The following is an 18100-nucleotide window of genomic DNA, read 5'->3' as shown; positions in this document are numbered from 1 at the left end:
AGCTTTTGGCCAAGCTTCAATCAGAAAACACACACACACACACACACACACACACACACACACACAGGGACCGATGACCGTAGCAGTCTGGTCCCTTTAATCCCCCAAACCAACCAACCAACACACACACACACACACACACACACACATTCATACAAGCAAGCACACCTCACCCACACATAACCACTCTGTCTGGCTGCTCAGGCCAAACTGAAACTGAAACACATCAAACCGGAGCAACAATCTGTAGTGGAGTGGGGAAGGGGGAAGTATAGCTGTATGTAGGTGGAGGAAGAGGAAACGGTGCTGCTTGGCAGAATATGCAGTTACTGGAAGTGACAGACAAGGCTACCTGGTGCAGGATCAGGAGGTGCGGTGGGAAGAAGAGAGATGAAAGGAGAGGACCAGAGAAGGGAAAAAGGTTGGTGAGTGCACAGTGAGGATGAGGGGTGTTTGTTGGGAGGGGGTGAAAGAACTGGGAGGGGGAGACTGTTAGGTGGAGTGTGTGTGGTGGCAGTAGGTACAGGCCAGGACGATTTCAGGAGTGGACAATGTGTTGTAAGGATAACTCCCATCTGTGCAGTTATAAAAGCTGGTGGGAGGAAGGATGGGGGGATCCAAATGGCCTGGGTGGTGAAGCGGCCATTGAAATCAAGTGGGCTAAGTTCAGCTGCATGTTGTGCATCAGAGTGGTCCACTTTGCTCTTGGTCTTAGTTTGGTGGTGGCCTTTCATTCTGTCGGATTACTGGTTGGCAGTAATACCAGATAAAAGACTGAACATGGTTGCAACATAGCTGCTTTCACAGGTGGTTCAGCCTGTGGTGGAGTAGGCTATCAGCAGGCACCCAACAGCTTCTTTCCCCTTTTGTGCTGTCATCTTCTCTCAACTCACGTCCCCTCACCCTCATTGCGCACTGCTGTCTGCCAATGCACCCATTGATCTTTTCCCTTACTCTGCTCCTCTCCTTTCCACTCACCCACCCCTTTCCATCCACCACACCATCCCGATATTGCACCAGGTAGTTTTGTTTGCCACCTCAAGTCCCTGCCAGTCAGTACTGCTTCATCTTCCCATACCCATACACTGGTCACCCTCCCCCTTCCCCGCTCCACTATGGATTGTTCCTCCGGTTTGATACATTTCAATTTCAGTCTGCTGGACTGAGCACAGTGATATTGATCATGTGTGTGTGAGGTGTGAATGCGTCTGTGTTTTTCCTTTCTGATGAAGACTTGGCCGAGAGCTTAATATGTAAAAGTCTTTTCGTGTTCCTATCTGATCTCTGGGATCATCTTTACGAGGAGTAGCAATATATCCTTTCCATAATTTTTTACTTTCCAGCCTGCACTTTGCATTTTTTGTTTGTTGTGAGAGGTGTTCATACTTTATATAAAATATTTGTAGTTGAGGGCAACACACAGGTTCTTTGTAATTCATTAGATTGCTGTCTTGCAGAAGTGTATATTAGGAAAACAGTATTGACATCCTAATGGTAGCATGTGTAAACTTTAATGAGAACACGTTATTACCCGAGCTATGCATATGTGATAGGTTTACAATATTATAATAGAGCTGACAGTATCAGAATTATAAATGCATAAAGACAAAATTGAAAGTGAAGTTGAGAACATTTGCTGGTGTTCTTCCTTTATCATAGATTGGATGATTATTCAGGATATGGAAGTAATGATATGTTATTGATTATGAGGATGATTAATATACTTGAAATTGGAGTAGCATATTACTAATTTAAACTAATTTTGTGTAAACAAAGACACATGGAACAAGGCAAGCTTGGTTTTTAATTAAGAGAGATGGAATTGTTGAAGCGAAGTGGAAAAGAATCAGTGATCCAGTTGCATGCAGGAGTTTGTATGGGGTTACAAGAGTGGGAAGAATTAACTACCAGAAATTTCGGACTACAGGAGAGGAAAAAATGCCAATAAGATATACATTAGTGGAAAAGTATACGTTTCTAGAGAATAGGGAGGGAGTTTCTCAAATTAGCAAATCTCTCTGTAGTCTCTTCAGTAATTAGAATGGTTGTGGAATGAGTCTTGGAGCTTCTTCTTCCTCTATTAAAGGGCTAACTTAATCCCATATTTTAACATATTGCATGGCTTATATCTATGATACTGATGAAGTATTAGGATATGACAGGTGTTGGAATACCTCTGTAACAGAATAAGAATGAGTAAATCTAAAAATGGATCATGGCTTTGTGTTCAAATATTGACTTGGTGCATGTGTAGAGGCTTTTTCATTGTAATTCTGTAGCCTTGATTCAAGGAAATTAAAATTTATTGAACATACATATTTCAGACTTCAATTGCTTCAGACACAGAGAACCTGCACAAGAAGATAGAAATTTCAGAAAAGGATCTGAGTAGTTTGCCAACAGATAACCTCTTGAACATGTTGAACAGCATCACAGTAAGTACATATATTATCAATAATATTTAATACAAGATAGCATTAATTAATTAATTAGTTTCATAATAACAAATTTCAACACTTAAGAGCAAATGTTGATGCTTATTTATAAATGCATTATTTTGTTGTTTGCTATTCCTGTTCTTATTGACGTAATTTTCACACTTGGTATTTCCTTGCAGAAAATCATAGAAGACTTGGAAGAGAGAGAGCAAGAATTAACACAGTTAGAACGTTTGCTGCGTGAACTGCCTCAAGATGTGGAATGTCAGTCACTTACAGCAAGTCTCTGTGGCCTTCGCACTCACCTGTTAACTCTAGTCTCAAATGCTGAACAGAATCGGGCAACTGTTGAGGTACTGATACAGATCTGTTTGCATATACTTTTTTTGCATGTCTTTTAACTTTGTCCGCCCTTGATCACTGGGTTGTTCAATGAATTTTTTCTTAAGTGTTTCTTTTTTGTTACCTTGTTTTGTCATTTAACTGGTCAGTGCCCCATAACAATCAGATTCAAAAGATTAGAAGTGTAAAAGTTTTTCATACTACATTCTACACATTTACAACGTTGTGACTGGGGAATGTCCATTCTTTTGTCACCATCAATTGATGAGAATTTGGACAATTGTTTCGAGAACACATTAGTTTAATAATCTGCTGTGGTGACTTAGCTTGCTTGCTGCGTTGCTACATTGGTCTGCTCAAATGAAATAGAGAAGGCAAACTTGTAAAAATGAACAACTTTTTGGGCAAGGGGGGGGGGGGGGGTTTGCAGGAGTGTACTTGGGAAAAATCTATTCTCAAGATTGAATCTACTATAGTACAGGAAAAAGTAACAATCAGCTTTAATTAACAAACCAAATATGTTTCATTTTGTTGCTTGACTGAAAACCTAAATCTTCAGTTGAATGGCAGAACATATACAATTTGATAGCAAAGAAGTTAAGACAGAATCAACTACCTCATTTGCAAAGCAAAAACAAATGCTATGAAGATGATAATGGTCACTTTTTTCAGAGACCACCTAGTTTGGATGTCTAGTGTGCTGTTCATTTATTAGTTTGTCACTGGCTAATTATTTTTACTCAAGAATACCTTGGTAGAAGACTCTGTTGAGGGATAACGTCTTTAATTTCAATTAGAAAACATTTCCAATCCCTCCCCCCCCCCCTCCCCCCCCCCCCTCCCGCCCTAAGTCAGTGAATTGTCTGTACAGTTTTAATTGGGTGGGCTTCAGAACACACTTTGGTAGGGATAGGAAGGACTGTGGGTGGGATGCTCCTCAGTTCCAGGTATGACAATAAGTAGTCGAAGCCATGGTGATGGAAATGGTTAAGTTGTTCCAATCCAGGATGGTATTAGGTGATAGAAGAGGTCGTGGAATGTGCTTCTTTGCAGCTGGTACCATGGCATTGGTCATAAATTAGGGGCAGTTATGGATATAGCACAGGAAATTTGTCTGTAGATTAGACTTGAGAGGTAATGCTTGTATGTGAAGAGTTCAGCATACTGAACAAAGGATTGTGAGTCGCTGCAGATGTGATATCCACAGGTGATCAGAATATATGGGAGAGAATTGTTAATGTGAAACGGGTGGAAGCTATCAGAAGTAAAGTAACTTCGACAATTAATGGACTTGATGTGGAAAGAGGTTTGCATGGAGCAACATCCAAGAAGATGGCACACTGGACTTGAGGAGGACCAGTTGAAGCAGATTTGGGAGGGGGATGGGGGGTGTTGAGGCTGTGACTGTGGATGAATGAAGATGCAAAATTTTTGTCCTGGAACCATGCAGGATGGCATTGGAGGGTGCCAGCCAGGTGCCTTGGTCATGCCACAGATTTCTTCGTACATATTCCCTTGAAAAGGGGGAATACTTTAGCATAAGGGTGTGGCTTGTCAGATCTATAAGGAATTAGGTGGTAGGTTTCACAGTGACCGAATATGATTATGCGCAATGAAAATTAAAGATTGATTTTAACTAAAGGTCATTGCTTCAGATATGTGACTGTAAATTTACTCTAGTGAATAGGTAACAAAGTAATGTTAACAATCAGTCTGCAGTTAAAATCACACTGACAGTGAGACATATTTTGGACAGAACAAATTAAAAAGATTTACATTGAGGACTGTAACATCTGATTATGGGCACACTGCAAATTCACGACGTATGTGCAAGTAAAGTGCAAGCGCTTGACACCTGTGTGGCTGTGGATAGTGCTTACTTGGCTGTGTCATTGGGTGAGGCAGTATTGATCACCTTTGGCAACTTCCACCAAGCTATGCTAAACTCTTTTATTTGCACTCTGTCTCTCACACACTGCAGCTGTGTGCAGACCACTCAAATGACCCACATGCTGCTGGGCTCTAATGTGTGTGGGATGGAATGAGGAGGGAGATGGATTTGGGGATAAGTTATTCGGATGTGTCTAATGATTTGAATAGGGATTGGACTTCTCAGATCACTGTGTCAGGGCTTTGCAAGTAGAAGATTTGAACACAATCTGCTACTACGTCAGTTACTGCTGGACTGAACTTCCCCGTTGTCTTCATAAATTGCAGCACATACCTTGTTCTAGTTTTGATATGTGGCTTGAAAAAAGTGCCACCGACTGTCTCAGCTGACAGTCATATCCAAGCAAATGAAATTCCTCCAATCTTTCCTTAAAACAGGTATGGTCAAATGAAATAAAAATGAGGATAGATGACTGAATCTTCATTTGACAAAGATCATGATTAATACAGTAGAGTGCAAAATAATGCAGCAGTATGGTAATGTGAAAAGAATGCATTTAAATAGAATGCTGAAATAATACTTTTAAAGACCTGTACAAAGCAAAAGGCCTAGTGGAAAATCTTAAGACGTTTGCCAGAAGTAGATAATCTGAATTGGCAAGCTGCACAAATATTAATATTTCTTAAATGAAGACTTCCACTAGGTTAGAACAAGTTGGAAAAGCACAGATGCACCTATAATGATCATACTCCACAATGATATATATACAGCATGGTCACCTTTATTCTGTCAATAAATATTCTCCACATCATGTACTATGAGCCTCTTTCAGAACTTAAAACTTCAGCTTACTTTTTCCCAAATTCTTTCCTTTAACTCTTGATCGATATATGGCTATCTGTAAATACTTATTATTAACAATATCATGAAAGTTTTATGTTATCTGTTGACATCTAGTTGCTGCAATTTTTACAGTTTGGGGCCGTCTCCAAGTCCATTGGTGTATATTGTTCCCTGAAGTGAAAATATTCAGCCAGTTGAAGTATTCATTAGTAGTTGCTTTTGATGACAGTTGGAGAAATTTGAAAATTCTTTGCACACATCACATAGTCAGCATATCAATGTGTAGTATACTCAGTTGATAGGAGGGATATCTTTGAACAAGAACTGTAGTAACAGGGAGACAATAAGACAGTGAGAGTTAGTTCAAAGAACAGGATTTTTAAAGTTACATGTACAAGATCAGTTAGATCATTTTTTGTGTTCAAATATTCGTATTTTCATTGACCCAACTGTAACAGTCAGTGAATGTTTTTGAGTTTTGCTTAGGCAATGTCCCAGCTCTCAGTGTATGTGCATTAATAGGAACCTGCCAAAGAATGAAAGGTTGTGAAATGGCACTGAAGATTAATTTGCTATATAAAGATAACCAAATGATAATTGAAAGAAATTAGTCCATGAAAGGAGAAAATTGTTTTATGACAGTTATTGTGTATTGAGTGTGTCACATTACGGTGAAAGGACAAGGAAGAAAATAAAAATTGAAAGAACCAACTTGTTTCATCTGGAAGGAAAGAAGTGGCTTAGTTTCAGGAGATTTGTGTGTCAAAACATAATACTATTTAAAAAAAACCATGCAGGATGAATGTGGATTGCTTGGAAACAATTTACCTTTTAATTTTAAATGCTTTATAGGTACAAAATTTTATTTTACTTTGTTTTTCAGTCTGCCTGGCAGCTGCAACAACGTCGGCAAGAAGAAGTGAAACAGTATCAGATATTGCTTTCTGAACTGGAACAGTGGTTGAAATCAGCAAAGGTGGTGCTAAGTGCAGATATCCAGGAAGCATCAGCACCAGTCTTGCGTGAACATATTACTGCACATAAGGTGTGTATCTATTTATACATGTTACAGATTGATTGCACAGATTAAGCGGAGTCCAAAATATTTATCTTTTTTTGGATTTTGATGCTCTTCTTCCATTCTATGATGGAATCAACAAACAGTGCTGTAAAGTATATTTATTCACACACAAGAAGTTACAGTCAAGTAACCATCTTCAAGCCACAGATTAACACTACATCAATTTAAAAGAAGGTTCCTTGGTGTCAAACACACTATTGTTTTGAATTTCAGCATCTGTCGTATATACATGCATCTCTTACCTTATAAATTTTTCACTGGTGGTCAAGTCAAAAATTAATGGCCCCCTTTCAGTGTTCCAGCATACTGTCTGGCCAAAATTTTATCGTGGTTGTATTCAGTATACAAGAATTGCATCAAATATTTGAAAATGAGTCTTCTATGAGAAAATTTAAGTTTTAATGGGATCATTGTATGTTTAGCTGGAACAATTTTTAAGAGCTCATGTATTTGTGTTAAATTTTGTTATAAAAAGATGCAGTTTCCATTTTTGCTTAATGGAGATACCAAAATTCCTCCTTATACCTGGATATCAGTACAGGTCTCGGTGACGTTGGATAGTTGTTTTATTAAAGTACAGACAAATTACATCTTTCTTGTGTGAGAGAAGGTTTTATATATACAAGGGGCTTTGGTACACTGGAAAGATTCAGATAGATTACGTATTGCTAATGTAGAGATTTCAGAACCATATTTTAAACTAAAGAACATTTCCAGGAGCAGATGTGCACTATGACCATAATTTATTGCTCATGAACTGAAGAGTAAAATTGAGGGAAATAAAGTAGATGGAATGTGTATAAGTTAAAACAACCATAGATTTTTAAGAGATTCAGAGGAAGCATTAAGCAGCAGTAAACAGGAAAAAAGGGAAAGGAGTATAATAGAAGATTGAATGGCTACCAGAAGTGATGAAGGCAGCAGAAGATATAATAGGTAAAGAGACAAGGACTGTTAGGAATCCTTGGATAACACATGAGACATTGAATTTAATCGACAGAATGAAAATATATTAAAATGCAACAAATGAAACAGGAAAAAGAGAATATAGATATCTAAAAAAAGGATAGACAGAAAGCAGAAAATGGCAAAGAAGGAATGGCCTGAGGAAATACAAAGCTGTAAAAGCATGCGTGACAATGGGAAAGGTAGATGTCATCAATAGAAGTTCAGGTGGCAAGCCTGTACTAAGCGAAGAAGGGAAATCTGAAAGGTTGATAAGGCCTTTGTTGAAAACATGAAGCCAGACTGTGAGCATCAGTGTATGATTGGAGAGGCATCCGGGTGGTGGGAGTAAGGAGGAGGCTGGAAGGGGGGGGCGGGGGTAGCAGGTTAAGGATGGGGGTAGTAAAGTGCTGCTCGTGGGAGAGTACAGGGACGAGGTGGAAAGAGGGTAGCGCAGCTAGGCGCAGTCGGGAAGGTAGACGGAGAGTGTGTGTGTGTTTCCGATGAAGATCTTGTTGGCAGAAAGCTCCCTCTCTGACAGTCTTTTTGTTGTGCCTATCTGTAACTCAGTATCTCCACTATGTGGTGTGTAGCAACTATCCTTTTCACAATGTTGTTACATTCCAGCCTGAATTTTCCATTGTTTGAAGATGAAGAAAGGGTGTATAAATGAAACAAGATTGAAGACAGTGTTGTGGAAAAGGAGGAGGTGGTTAATGAAGATGAGAAGGGAGATATTTTGTGAGAAGAGTTCAAAAAAGCATTGATAAACTTAAATCAAAGTGAGGCATATGGAGTAGACACTCCCTCTGAATTATTGAAATCCTTGGTTGAACATATCAAGAAAATACTGTTCTGTGTGGTGTGCAGGATATAGGAGAGTCTATGTGAATAGTAATTTGATGTTATTTATGTAAAATACGATAACTATTTTAAACACTGAACATTACAGTGTGCCAGTGACATGCATGTGTGTCAGATATTTGTCAGGTTTTAAGATTTGCTGAAGAATTTTTCAGTAATCCACTTGATAATAGCCACACAGCTAATATTGCAATAGTAGGCTTTATAAAAAAATAATTTTACAATCCATTGTGACCATGATGTCATTAAAATAATAAAATAATAATAAAACTCAGACTTTAAGAAGAATATAATAATTCATATTCCAAAGAAAGCACATGCCGAAAAATGTGGATATTACTGATCCATCATTAGGTGTAGAGAAAGCTTTGGAAAATATTGTCTGGAATGCACTTTTTGAAATTCTGAAGGTAACGGGGATAAAATACAGGGAGCAAAAGGTTACCTGCAACTTGTACGGACACCGGACTGCAGTTATAAAAATCAGAAGGCATGAAGTGGAAGCAGTAGTTGAGAAGGGAGTGAGATATGATTGTAGCCTGTCCTTTATGTAACTCAAACTTTTATGTTCAGCTGACAGTAAAGAAAATCAAAGAGACATTTGGAAAGGGAATTTAAGTTTAGGCAAAGGAAATGGAGACTGTAAGCTGCGTATCAACAAAAGAAAAACAAAACTAGTGGAATATGGAATGCTGTTCGTTTAAATCATTCAATACTGAAGGAATTAGATTAGAAAATGAGTCACTTAGGGTAATAGATGGGTTTTGTTATTAGGGCAGCAAAGTAACTTGACTATAGCTGAAGCAGAGAGGATATAAATTGCCACCGGGCAGTAGCAGGAAAAGCATTTCAGAGAAGGAGGAATTTGTTAACATATAAGTGCTAAGTAGGTGGATTGTACAGTATACAGTTCAGACAAGAAAAGAATAAAAACTTTTGAAATAGGATACTATAGAGGAATAATGAAGATTAGATGATGGGTAGGCCAGATTTCTGTTACGGGTGTACTTAATTAAATTGGTGGGAAAAGAAATGTGTCTTGGCTGAAATGGTCAGTTGATGATAGACCACACATCGAGGCAATAAAAGTCATCCAATTCGGTAATGGAGGAAAGTATGGGAAGGAGGGGCTAAAATTTTTGAGAGAGAGAAAAAGGCTTCACTACAGTAAGCAACTTTAAGTGAATGTAAGTTGTAGTAGCTATGTGGAATGAAGAGGCTTGCACATGAAAGGGTAGTGTGGTAAGCTGCATCAAACCAGTCTTCAGACTGAGGAACCCCATCAACAACAAATGCCTTCATTTCAATTGAGAGAAGTTAATTTGCTGCAGTTCTCACAGGCTCTGGATATCATGTAATTGCTAATTGAGAAAAAAGATTTCGTTACAGTGTTTATGTCTGCTCCTGTCCTAATACCATTGTAGAACCGTGGAGGACAGTTAATGCTTGTTTTATCTGTTATAATAAATCCAGAAATATGTTTTAGATATAAACAATTTGTGTGTCATGCTTGAACTTCAATCTATGTACAACAACACCAGCACTTTTTTGATTTTGTTCCTTGAATAAACGAAAGAAATAATTTAGTCTTGGTTTAATCAACACCAATGGACCTGTCATGTCCACATTAAAGAAACATATTTATTAATTTTACATAGCAATATTAAATTCCTCCATACATTTGCAGAAACACTGTTTATGGTTAGCATTTCATGGCATCCATCCATGGGACAACACTCAATATATTCCAAATATTATCATCACTTTTGAAAGCTATTTGTATTCTTTTGTTTAACGGCATGGATATACCTCTCTGTGTATGCATGTTGTGCGAAACAGTGATTTGTATCATAAAACCATGTGCTCTATCTTCCCCACACTCTACACAGTTACCTCAAATGAAAATTAGTGGTAGCTTTTATTAATCAGATGTTTCGAATAGCATCTCATATCTGTAGTTGAGCAGTGGAAGCATAGTCATTTTAGTATTTGCTAGGTGCACTTTTATAGTTCAGCAGTACAACACAACCAGAAAAATCAATTATCGGTCATGAAATACGCTTGAGAGAGTTCTAAAATTTGTGATTGTTACATAAAGCTGCTGGTAACTTCTTATTTTGCTGCCAACTCGTGTTAAGGAAGTTTTCAGATAAAACATAATAAATATGTGAATTTAGGGGCTGACAGCAGTAAACAGTACTGACAAAGGGGAGTTATACTTTTATTTAAAATGAGTGCATATTTATAATGACTATATATTGAGGTACATGTATAAATAGGCCTATGTTCATTTCTCTAAAATGCAGCTGCAAATCCACAGGTACAGTCAAAAAAGCAAAAGAACCTCAAACTCTCTTTGTTCTCAGCTCATATGAACATACAGTTCTTTTTACATGTCACTTGCACTGAAGTTTTGAAAGGAATCTTTAATAAATTCACTTGTAATTGAATTAGCACTTTCTTCAAATTTCAGGTCCTATCAGAAGAGCTGAAGCTTAGAGAAGCTCAACTGACTGAGTTGGCTCAGTTATGCCACAATCTTCAGGATTATGCAGATGTGCATCACCTTGCAACAGTGTTGTTCCAGCAGTTGTCTCAGATGGAATCTGCTATTCGTGAAGCATCTGAACAGATAAATATCCGCTTAGGTGTACTAAAGGTATACATACAGAAGATTATTTCAACTTCATGTCTTCTGCTTTACTATTCGATCTCTTTCTGTTGTGCTCTTTCTGCCTTCTTCGACACATTCCTGTGTCATAAAACTATCACCTTTTCTTAATTCTTCAAACAGAAGTTGCTTTCAGGCTGTGTCTCTGTAATTGTTCCTCTTATGTATCCTTTTAGTAGTTTATTAATTGTATTTTCATTCAGTGTCAACATCAGCCTTTGTTTGCAATTAATTGTGTTTAATCTGTAATTAACACTGCATGCATTTTCTAATACCTGTAAATCTTCTTGATTGACATTTTTAGGAGTCACTCATTGCAGAAGAGCAAAAACCAGTTCTCACTTCACAAGAGGAACAAATGTCCATCACACCTGCTGAGCTTGTGCCACCTTTACCACAGCCTTCTCCTGTAGTTGAACCTGATACCCATCCTGAAGTAGTTGATGAAGGATTTGTTTTGGTGTCTTGCCCTGATGTTCGTGATACTGCTACCTTCCCTGAGCTTATTTTACCACCATCACAGAGAGATGAGCAGTTTATTGGGGAGGAGAAGTTGATATTATCCAGAGAAAGAACAGATGACACATTGAATTCTGATGCATCCTCAATGCCCTATGAGGAAGTTGTTTTGACTACTCCAATACCTAATAAAGATGAAACTGCAGTGTTACATGCTGAATCTCAGACTGGACCCAGCTTATTAATGGATCTGTCAGACAGAGCACCTGTAGAAGAGCATGACAGAGCTTACGGAAAAGCCCAGCCAGTAGACATGGAGATACAAACAGATCTGTTATCACGTGTTTTACCTGACTCAGATGTTGCAGTTCAGGTACAACCATTCCCATCATTGGATAGAGTTGAAAAAGATAGCATCAAAGTGTCACAGAAGACAGAGGGCAATGAGGAGACTATAGAAATATCTACAAAGAAGATAGCAGAAATTTCCAAGCCTGTAAGGGAAGTAGGTGACAGTGACTTATTAGTCCAACTGAAATCCAAGAGCAAGAAAGGTGAAGAAAGCAAGGATGATATTGATCCAGTTTCTTCTGAATTGAAAATTACACATACAGTTCCACAGTCATTTGAAACAGTTGTTGTAGAACCAGGTGAATCAACTACAGAAGTGATTGTCGATGCAGATGGCTCAAAGAGAGTTATTGTTCGCAAGACACACAGGACAGTGGTTATGCGACAGCAACGTGGTATAATACAAGAACATCACTCTACAATGTTGTCATCGGATCGTGCTGGTGTTCCTGCTGCTGAGCTATTAACACTGTCAGGCATTACTCCAGACAGTGAGCAGAAATTACCAGCAAAAATTGAGGAGTTCCCTGAGGGTCCTGTCACAGACTATGTACATACCAGCAGTTCTGTTGTGCCTGTACCAGAAACAGTTTTGGAACCTATTGAATCTCAAAATATTGAAGTTCAGGTGGATTCATCTGAATTTCCGTCACATGACAGTGCACCAGTTGTTCAGCATGTTACAAGAAAAATAATTAGAAGGATCCGAAGACGTATTATACGAAAAATAGTTGTAATAAATGGTAAAGAACAAGTTACAGAAGAAGTAATTGAAGAACCAGAAGAAATCGAAGTATTGGAAGATGGCCGGCCAAAGATTGCCATTGAGGGTCAAAATAATGATGACAAAGTCCTTTTGGTTGAACCCAGTACAGACATAAACATCCAAAAAGAAATTTCTTACCAAACAGTGCCAGCAGGTACTAAAGTAACTACTACACAGCTGTTTCTAAATGCAGAACGTTTACTGGGTATGCCTGTAAAGACAGAACATGAACAACAAGATGGGAGCAGAATACCAGAAGAAAAACAAATATATGAAAAAGCACTAATGATTGAACCATTAGAAACAAATATACAGATAAGAGGAACTGATACTGACCAGTATCTTTACTCTTCAGTTTCATCAGGTAGTGATCAGCATAAAGGATATAGTGAAGTGGAAATTCCTGAAGGAGTAGTTCCTGAAGATTCAAAAAGCCTTTCTCCTCCAGCTCATGTACTACCAAAGGTGCCAACTGCTGATGACAAAGTGGAACAATTACCAGAGGAAACAGAGAAGCATGAAACAGTTGTTGACAAACCTCTACCAAAGGTGCCAGCTGCTGATGACAAAGTGGAACAACTAGCAGAGGAAACAGAGAAGCCTGAAACAGTTGTTGACAAACCTCATCCAACAGATAAACCAACTGAAGAAACTATTGTAAAATCCTTGGAAGAGCCTGCAGTATCCAAATCTGCAACCATATCTCCAAAACCTAAATTGGCTGTTGAAACAGAAACAGAAAAACATGTTAGTCAGCTGGAGGATGACAGTTTACCAAAACCTACTGTGCATGAACAGGAGCATGATAGCACTAAGGAAGAAGACAAGACTATACCACTTCAGGATTCCACGGAAACTTCTTTAGCTGAGTCGACAAATATTACATTGTCTTTGTCTGGGTCAACTGGTCCATCAAAAGTGACAGAAGAGGAAATAATTTTCTTGGACACGTCCATTCATTCAGCAGACAGTACTCGCAAAGCAGAGACAGATGATATTGGTTATGAACCAGAAGACAAAACATTTGATGAACCTTCTCTCTCAGAAGATGCGAAAAAACAAACAAAAAAGAAAAAGAGGAGGAGAAAACCAAAGGAAAAACTAAAGGAACCATCATCACCAGATTCTAGAGCAGCAGAAGCAGAAGAAATTGAAGACTTGGTAGACATAGACACTTCAGATAAAATTCATCCTGAATCACTGACAAAAACAGATTTGAGTGGAACATTGGATAGGAAAGGTACAAAAAGAAAAAGAGATAAAAAGGATGATGAGGAAATGATGCCTGAACTGAGTGCAGAAGAGGTAGAAGATTACAGCCCTCGAACATCATTGGAAGATTTCCTGCGAGCTGAAAGGGGCTCAGCTCAGTTACCAAAAGAGACTTATTCAGTACCAAGAAGTGAAGAGTTTGTTAGGCAGACTCCACAGGCAGTGCCTTCCTCTGTTGAAGAAACACCAGGAACGGTCACAGCTATGGATACCATACACACTGTTGAAAAACTGACACTTGATCCCAATGAACAACTGGATAAACCAGAACATATTTCAGCTGTGGATATCACTCCCAAGGAAGCTGAAACAGAAACAACATCAATGCCTGGTGATGAAACACTTTCCACGTTTACAGAAGTACCGGTGGAAACTTTAGTTGTCAAACCTGAAGAGGGTCAACTTACTCAAGACCAAGAAAGTGTTCAGACATCTGAACTAGCAACTCAGACAATAACAGCTGATCTGACTCCCACACAGGAAGGAGAGATGCAGACTTCTCCAGATCTTTTTAAGATGTCATTATCTGAAACTATAGAAACATCAGCTCAGACAGTAGCAGATGCTATTCCAGTACAAGAGGTATCTTCGCAGACAGAGACACTGCTGCCTGGAGACCAGTCTGTTGCAGAAACGGAAGTTTCACCTGTCTGCAAAGAAGATCATCTTGTAGCTACAACTGAAATGTCAATGCAGACCTCACCAGAAGCAATCATAGTGTGTCATGAAGAATCTCAGACTGTAACACAAGCAAGTCAACCTGTAGAATCTTCAGAGTTTTCCATGCAGACAGTAACAGAGGATCTAATTCCCACTCAAGAAGAAATAGTACAGACATCTCCAGATCTTATTGAAGTGTCACAGGCAGAGACTGTAGTGACATCAGTACAAACTAATGTAATTCCTACTCAAGAAATATCCATGCAGACACTTCCACATGAAGCTGCAGATGATGTTATTGACACATCTGTGCAAACACATAAAGAAGATCTAGTGCCAACACAAGAAGGCTCTGTGCAGACTATTGCAGATATAGGGCAGCTTCCTCCCGAAGTCTCAGAGATGTCTTGTCAGACTACTGCAGATGAGGAGGGCTTGACAGCACCAACAAATGTAATTGAAGCAGAAACTGCAGAACTGTCTGTACAGACATCAGAGGAACTAATACCGGTGAAAGAATACGCCAGCCAAGCCTCTGGCTCTGAATTGCCAATTTCTGAAAATGCAGAAATATCTGTCCAGACTTTGCAAGAAGAAATTGCTCCAGTGCAAGATGATTCTATTCAGACAACCCCAGTGATGGAAACAGAAACTGCTGAAATACATATCCAGACTAATAAAGAAGATCTCACACCAACAGTTGAGAAAACAATGCAAACAATGACCCCAGAATTAGATGCGGTTGTTGAAACAGATACCTTTGAAATCTCTGTCCAGACAATAAAAGAAGAAACTGTGCCAACTACAGAGACTTCTATGCAGACAGTGACTCCAGAACCTAAACATGATCCTGTTAAAGTTACAGCCACACAACAGACATCACCAGATTTCATCACAATTACTGAGAGTACAGAGCCAGAAGAATTTGAGGTCTCTCAACCAGCAGCTGATTCAAATGAACCTCTTGCTGCATTGGATGTACCTATGCCTCCTGAAGAATCGCAAACAAATGAAGCTCAACTCAGTGAAGTGTCTGTGCAGACTAAAACTCCTGAATCCCCAGAAAAACTTGAAGTGGCAATTGAAGCTGGTGAAGTCATAGCAGTGGCTGAAGCATTTGCACAAACTACTACTCCTGAACCTGTAAGAAATGCTGAGGTATCTGTGCAGACCAGTAAAAGGCAAACACCAGAGAAATATGATGAAACTTCAGATCTAGCAGACTCATCAAGTATAGATATATCTGAAGTTTCAGTACAAAGTAATAAAGACACACCTCCCACTTTTGGAGAAATGCTACAGAGCTGTAAGCCAGATATTGAAGGACAAATTTCAAAACACACAGAAGATGCTGTTCATGTTACCAGTCCCAAGGTCGAACAGGCACTACAGGGCTCATTGTCAGAAATTCCTCTGACAGGGAAGTTGGCAACAGCAGATCTGTCTACACAGCTAAAATTCCAGGATATAGTGCCAACACAGGAAGAATTTGCCCAGACATCACCTTTTGAAACTCATAAGCAAATAGAGGTGCCACTACCTTTGAAAGACATCAATGTGACTGAAACTAGCATGCAAACAAGTCCTGTTCAGATAAGCAGCTTAGAGGAAAGCACATCACCATCAATCTCTGATGAACCATATGAAATACAAATTCAGGCATCTATAATGTACACTTCATCTGGACTGCCTACGGTGGAAACGAAAGTCACAAAGCCTGGAGATACTCAAAGTGAAACAGTTCATGATCAGGAAAGCAACATAACAAGATTTGAACCAAGGTCTCAGTCAGAAGTATTGGCTGGAGATCCTAAAAGAAGTAGCCATGAACAGAAATACACATCAGACATTGATGGGTATGGTCAAGTTTCTAAACAAGACTCTGCAAATCAATTAGATAAGATGAAGTATTCAACAGCAAAAGATGAAGTTGGGTACAAAGAAAGTTATGATAGCCATGAGAAACCAGATTTGTTACAACAGCAAATCAAAATTGGCAAAACTGAAGATTTTTCAGTAGTATACAGTGATACACCAGAAACAACAGAAACTTCTCTTCAGTTGAGAGAACCGAAGACTGTTTATCTGTCTTCAGCAGGTACTCCAAGGGAGGTACTTCCATTAGAGGCACAAGGAGCTTCACCTTATGCAGTTACCACCGTGCATTCATCAGATGAAGGTACTGCACCAGCTCATGAAATATTGTTGGATGCTGATGGAAAAAGGAAAGAGGAGGAGAAATCAGGGGAGGAAATGAAAACTGAGAAGGAAGAGAAAGGAGATGAACTTACATCACATACAGCTGACACAACAAGCAAATACATATGTATGGTAAAGGATACTGCTGTGCCATCCTACAAAGATGCAGTTGAGTTACCAGACACTCAGGAAAGGAGCCTGAAATTAGGGGACAAGGTTTCACCAGAGAATGATGCAGCTGCTGTTAAAGCAAAACATCCTCTTCATGATCAGGAGGTATCTTCTCCTCTTGTAAAATCAATTGGCGATCATGAGCAATCTGTAACAGCTAGTAGAGGTGACAGTGAACCTACATCATTGTTCGGTGCAGATCAGTTGCTGTCTCCAGTCTCTGTTCCAGTATCTACAGACATGATAGCTTCAGAGAAAGGTGTTCAGTTGTTGAAGTTTTCATCAGACATAGATACAGATCATGAGAAGCCTAGAGCAACTACTGTTTCATCAACACTGCAAGGTACTGAACTTGGAGAAACCACTGAGTCATTCCCTGATGTTGCCAGGGACCAGTTAATAGATGTTACCACAGTGTCTCTGTCAGATGGTAGACCCTTGAAACACTCTGAGCTGCAGCAGTTTATAATGGAGGAAAAACAAAAATCATCACCAAAGAATAGGGCACTAAGTGTTGTAGAAGATGCCAAATGGAAACAAGCAAGTAACTTGGTTGTAGAACGAGTAAAAAATCTACAAAATGCTCGACGCACTACTCATTTATCAGGTATGCTCTGCCTTGCTTCCTTACATGAAGTTGTCGCAGAAGAATCAGTTGAACAAAGGAATACAGCACTTCAGCAGAATTTGAATCTCCTGAGGACTGCTGCAAAGAGCAGAGATGTTATTGTTATACAGAGAACTGTAATAACAACGATAGAAACAATTTCAACTTGGCTCGAAACAGTTGAATATCGCGTTTTCTTGAATCGGCAGAAGCAGGCTACTACATCACCAACACAAGAAGAAATTAAAAGACAGTTTACTACACTTAAAAATGAGATAAGTACTATTGAAGAGAATGTTGGTGAATTGGGAAACATCTTAGAGGAAACAGAAGGCATCTGCAATGAAGATGATAAAGCTCGAATGAAGGAATGTGTTATATCACTACAGGAGCAAGTGAAGGCTGTGGAAGAGGTGGCTCAGGAGACAGAAGAGAGAGCTGCAAGGGAACATGGACGCTGGGAGGAGTTCCTGAATGCTGTTAACAACATCAGTGTTCTAGTTGAAGAACTGAGAAATCAGGTAAATACATTTCCAATAA

At 39.0% G+C, this 18100-nt stretch overlaps 1 protein-coding gene across 1 annotated transcript in view; it reads left to right on the top strand.

Annotated features, from left to right (window-relative positions):
• LOC124619377 (nesprin-1) overlaps positions 1-18100 on the top strand; it is a 635455-nt gene that overhangs the window by 512270 nt on the left and 105085 nt on the right. The window contains exons 106-110 of the mRNA XM_047145705.1: positions 2325-2435; positions 2618-2791; positions 6398-6559; positions 10878-11063; positions 11380-18081. Of these exons, the coding sequence (XP_047001661.1) occupies positions 2325-2435; positions 2618-2791; positions 6398-6559; positions 10878-11063; positions 11380-18081 (7335 nt within the window). The remainder of the gene's footprint in view (positions 1-2324; positions 2436-2617; positions 2792-6397; positions 6560-10877; positions 11064-11379; positions 18082-18100) is intronic.

Source organism: Schistocerca americana, chromosome 6 (assembly GCF_021461395.2).
Source record: "Schistocerca americana isolate TAMUIC-IGC-003095 chromosome 6, iqSchAmer2.1, whole genome shotgun sequence".
Taxonomy (NCBI): Eukaryota; Metazoa; Arthropoda; class Insecta; order Orthoptera; family Acrididae; genus Schistocerca; species Schistocerca americana.
Note: the sequence above shows the minus strand (reverse complement) of the source record. Positions and strands in the feature narration are given on the sequence as shown.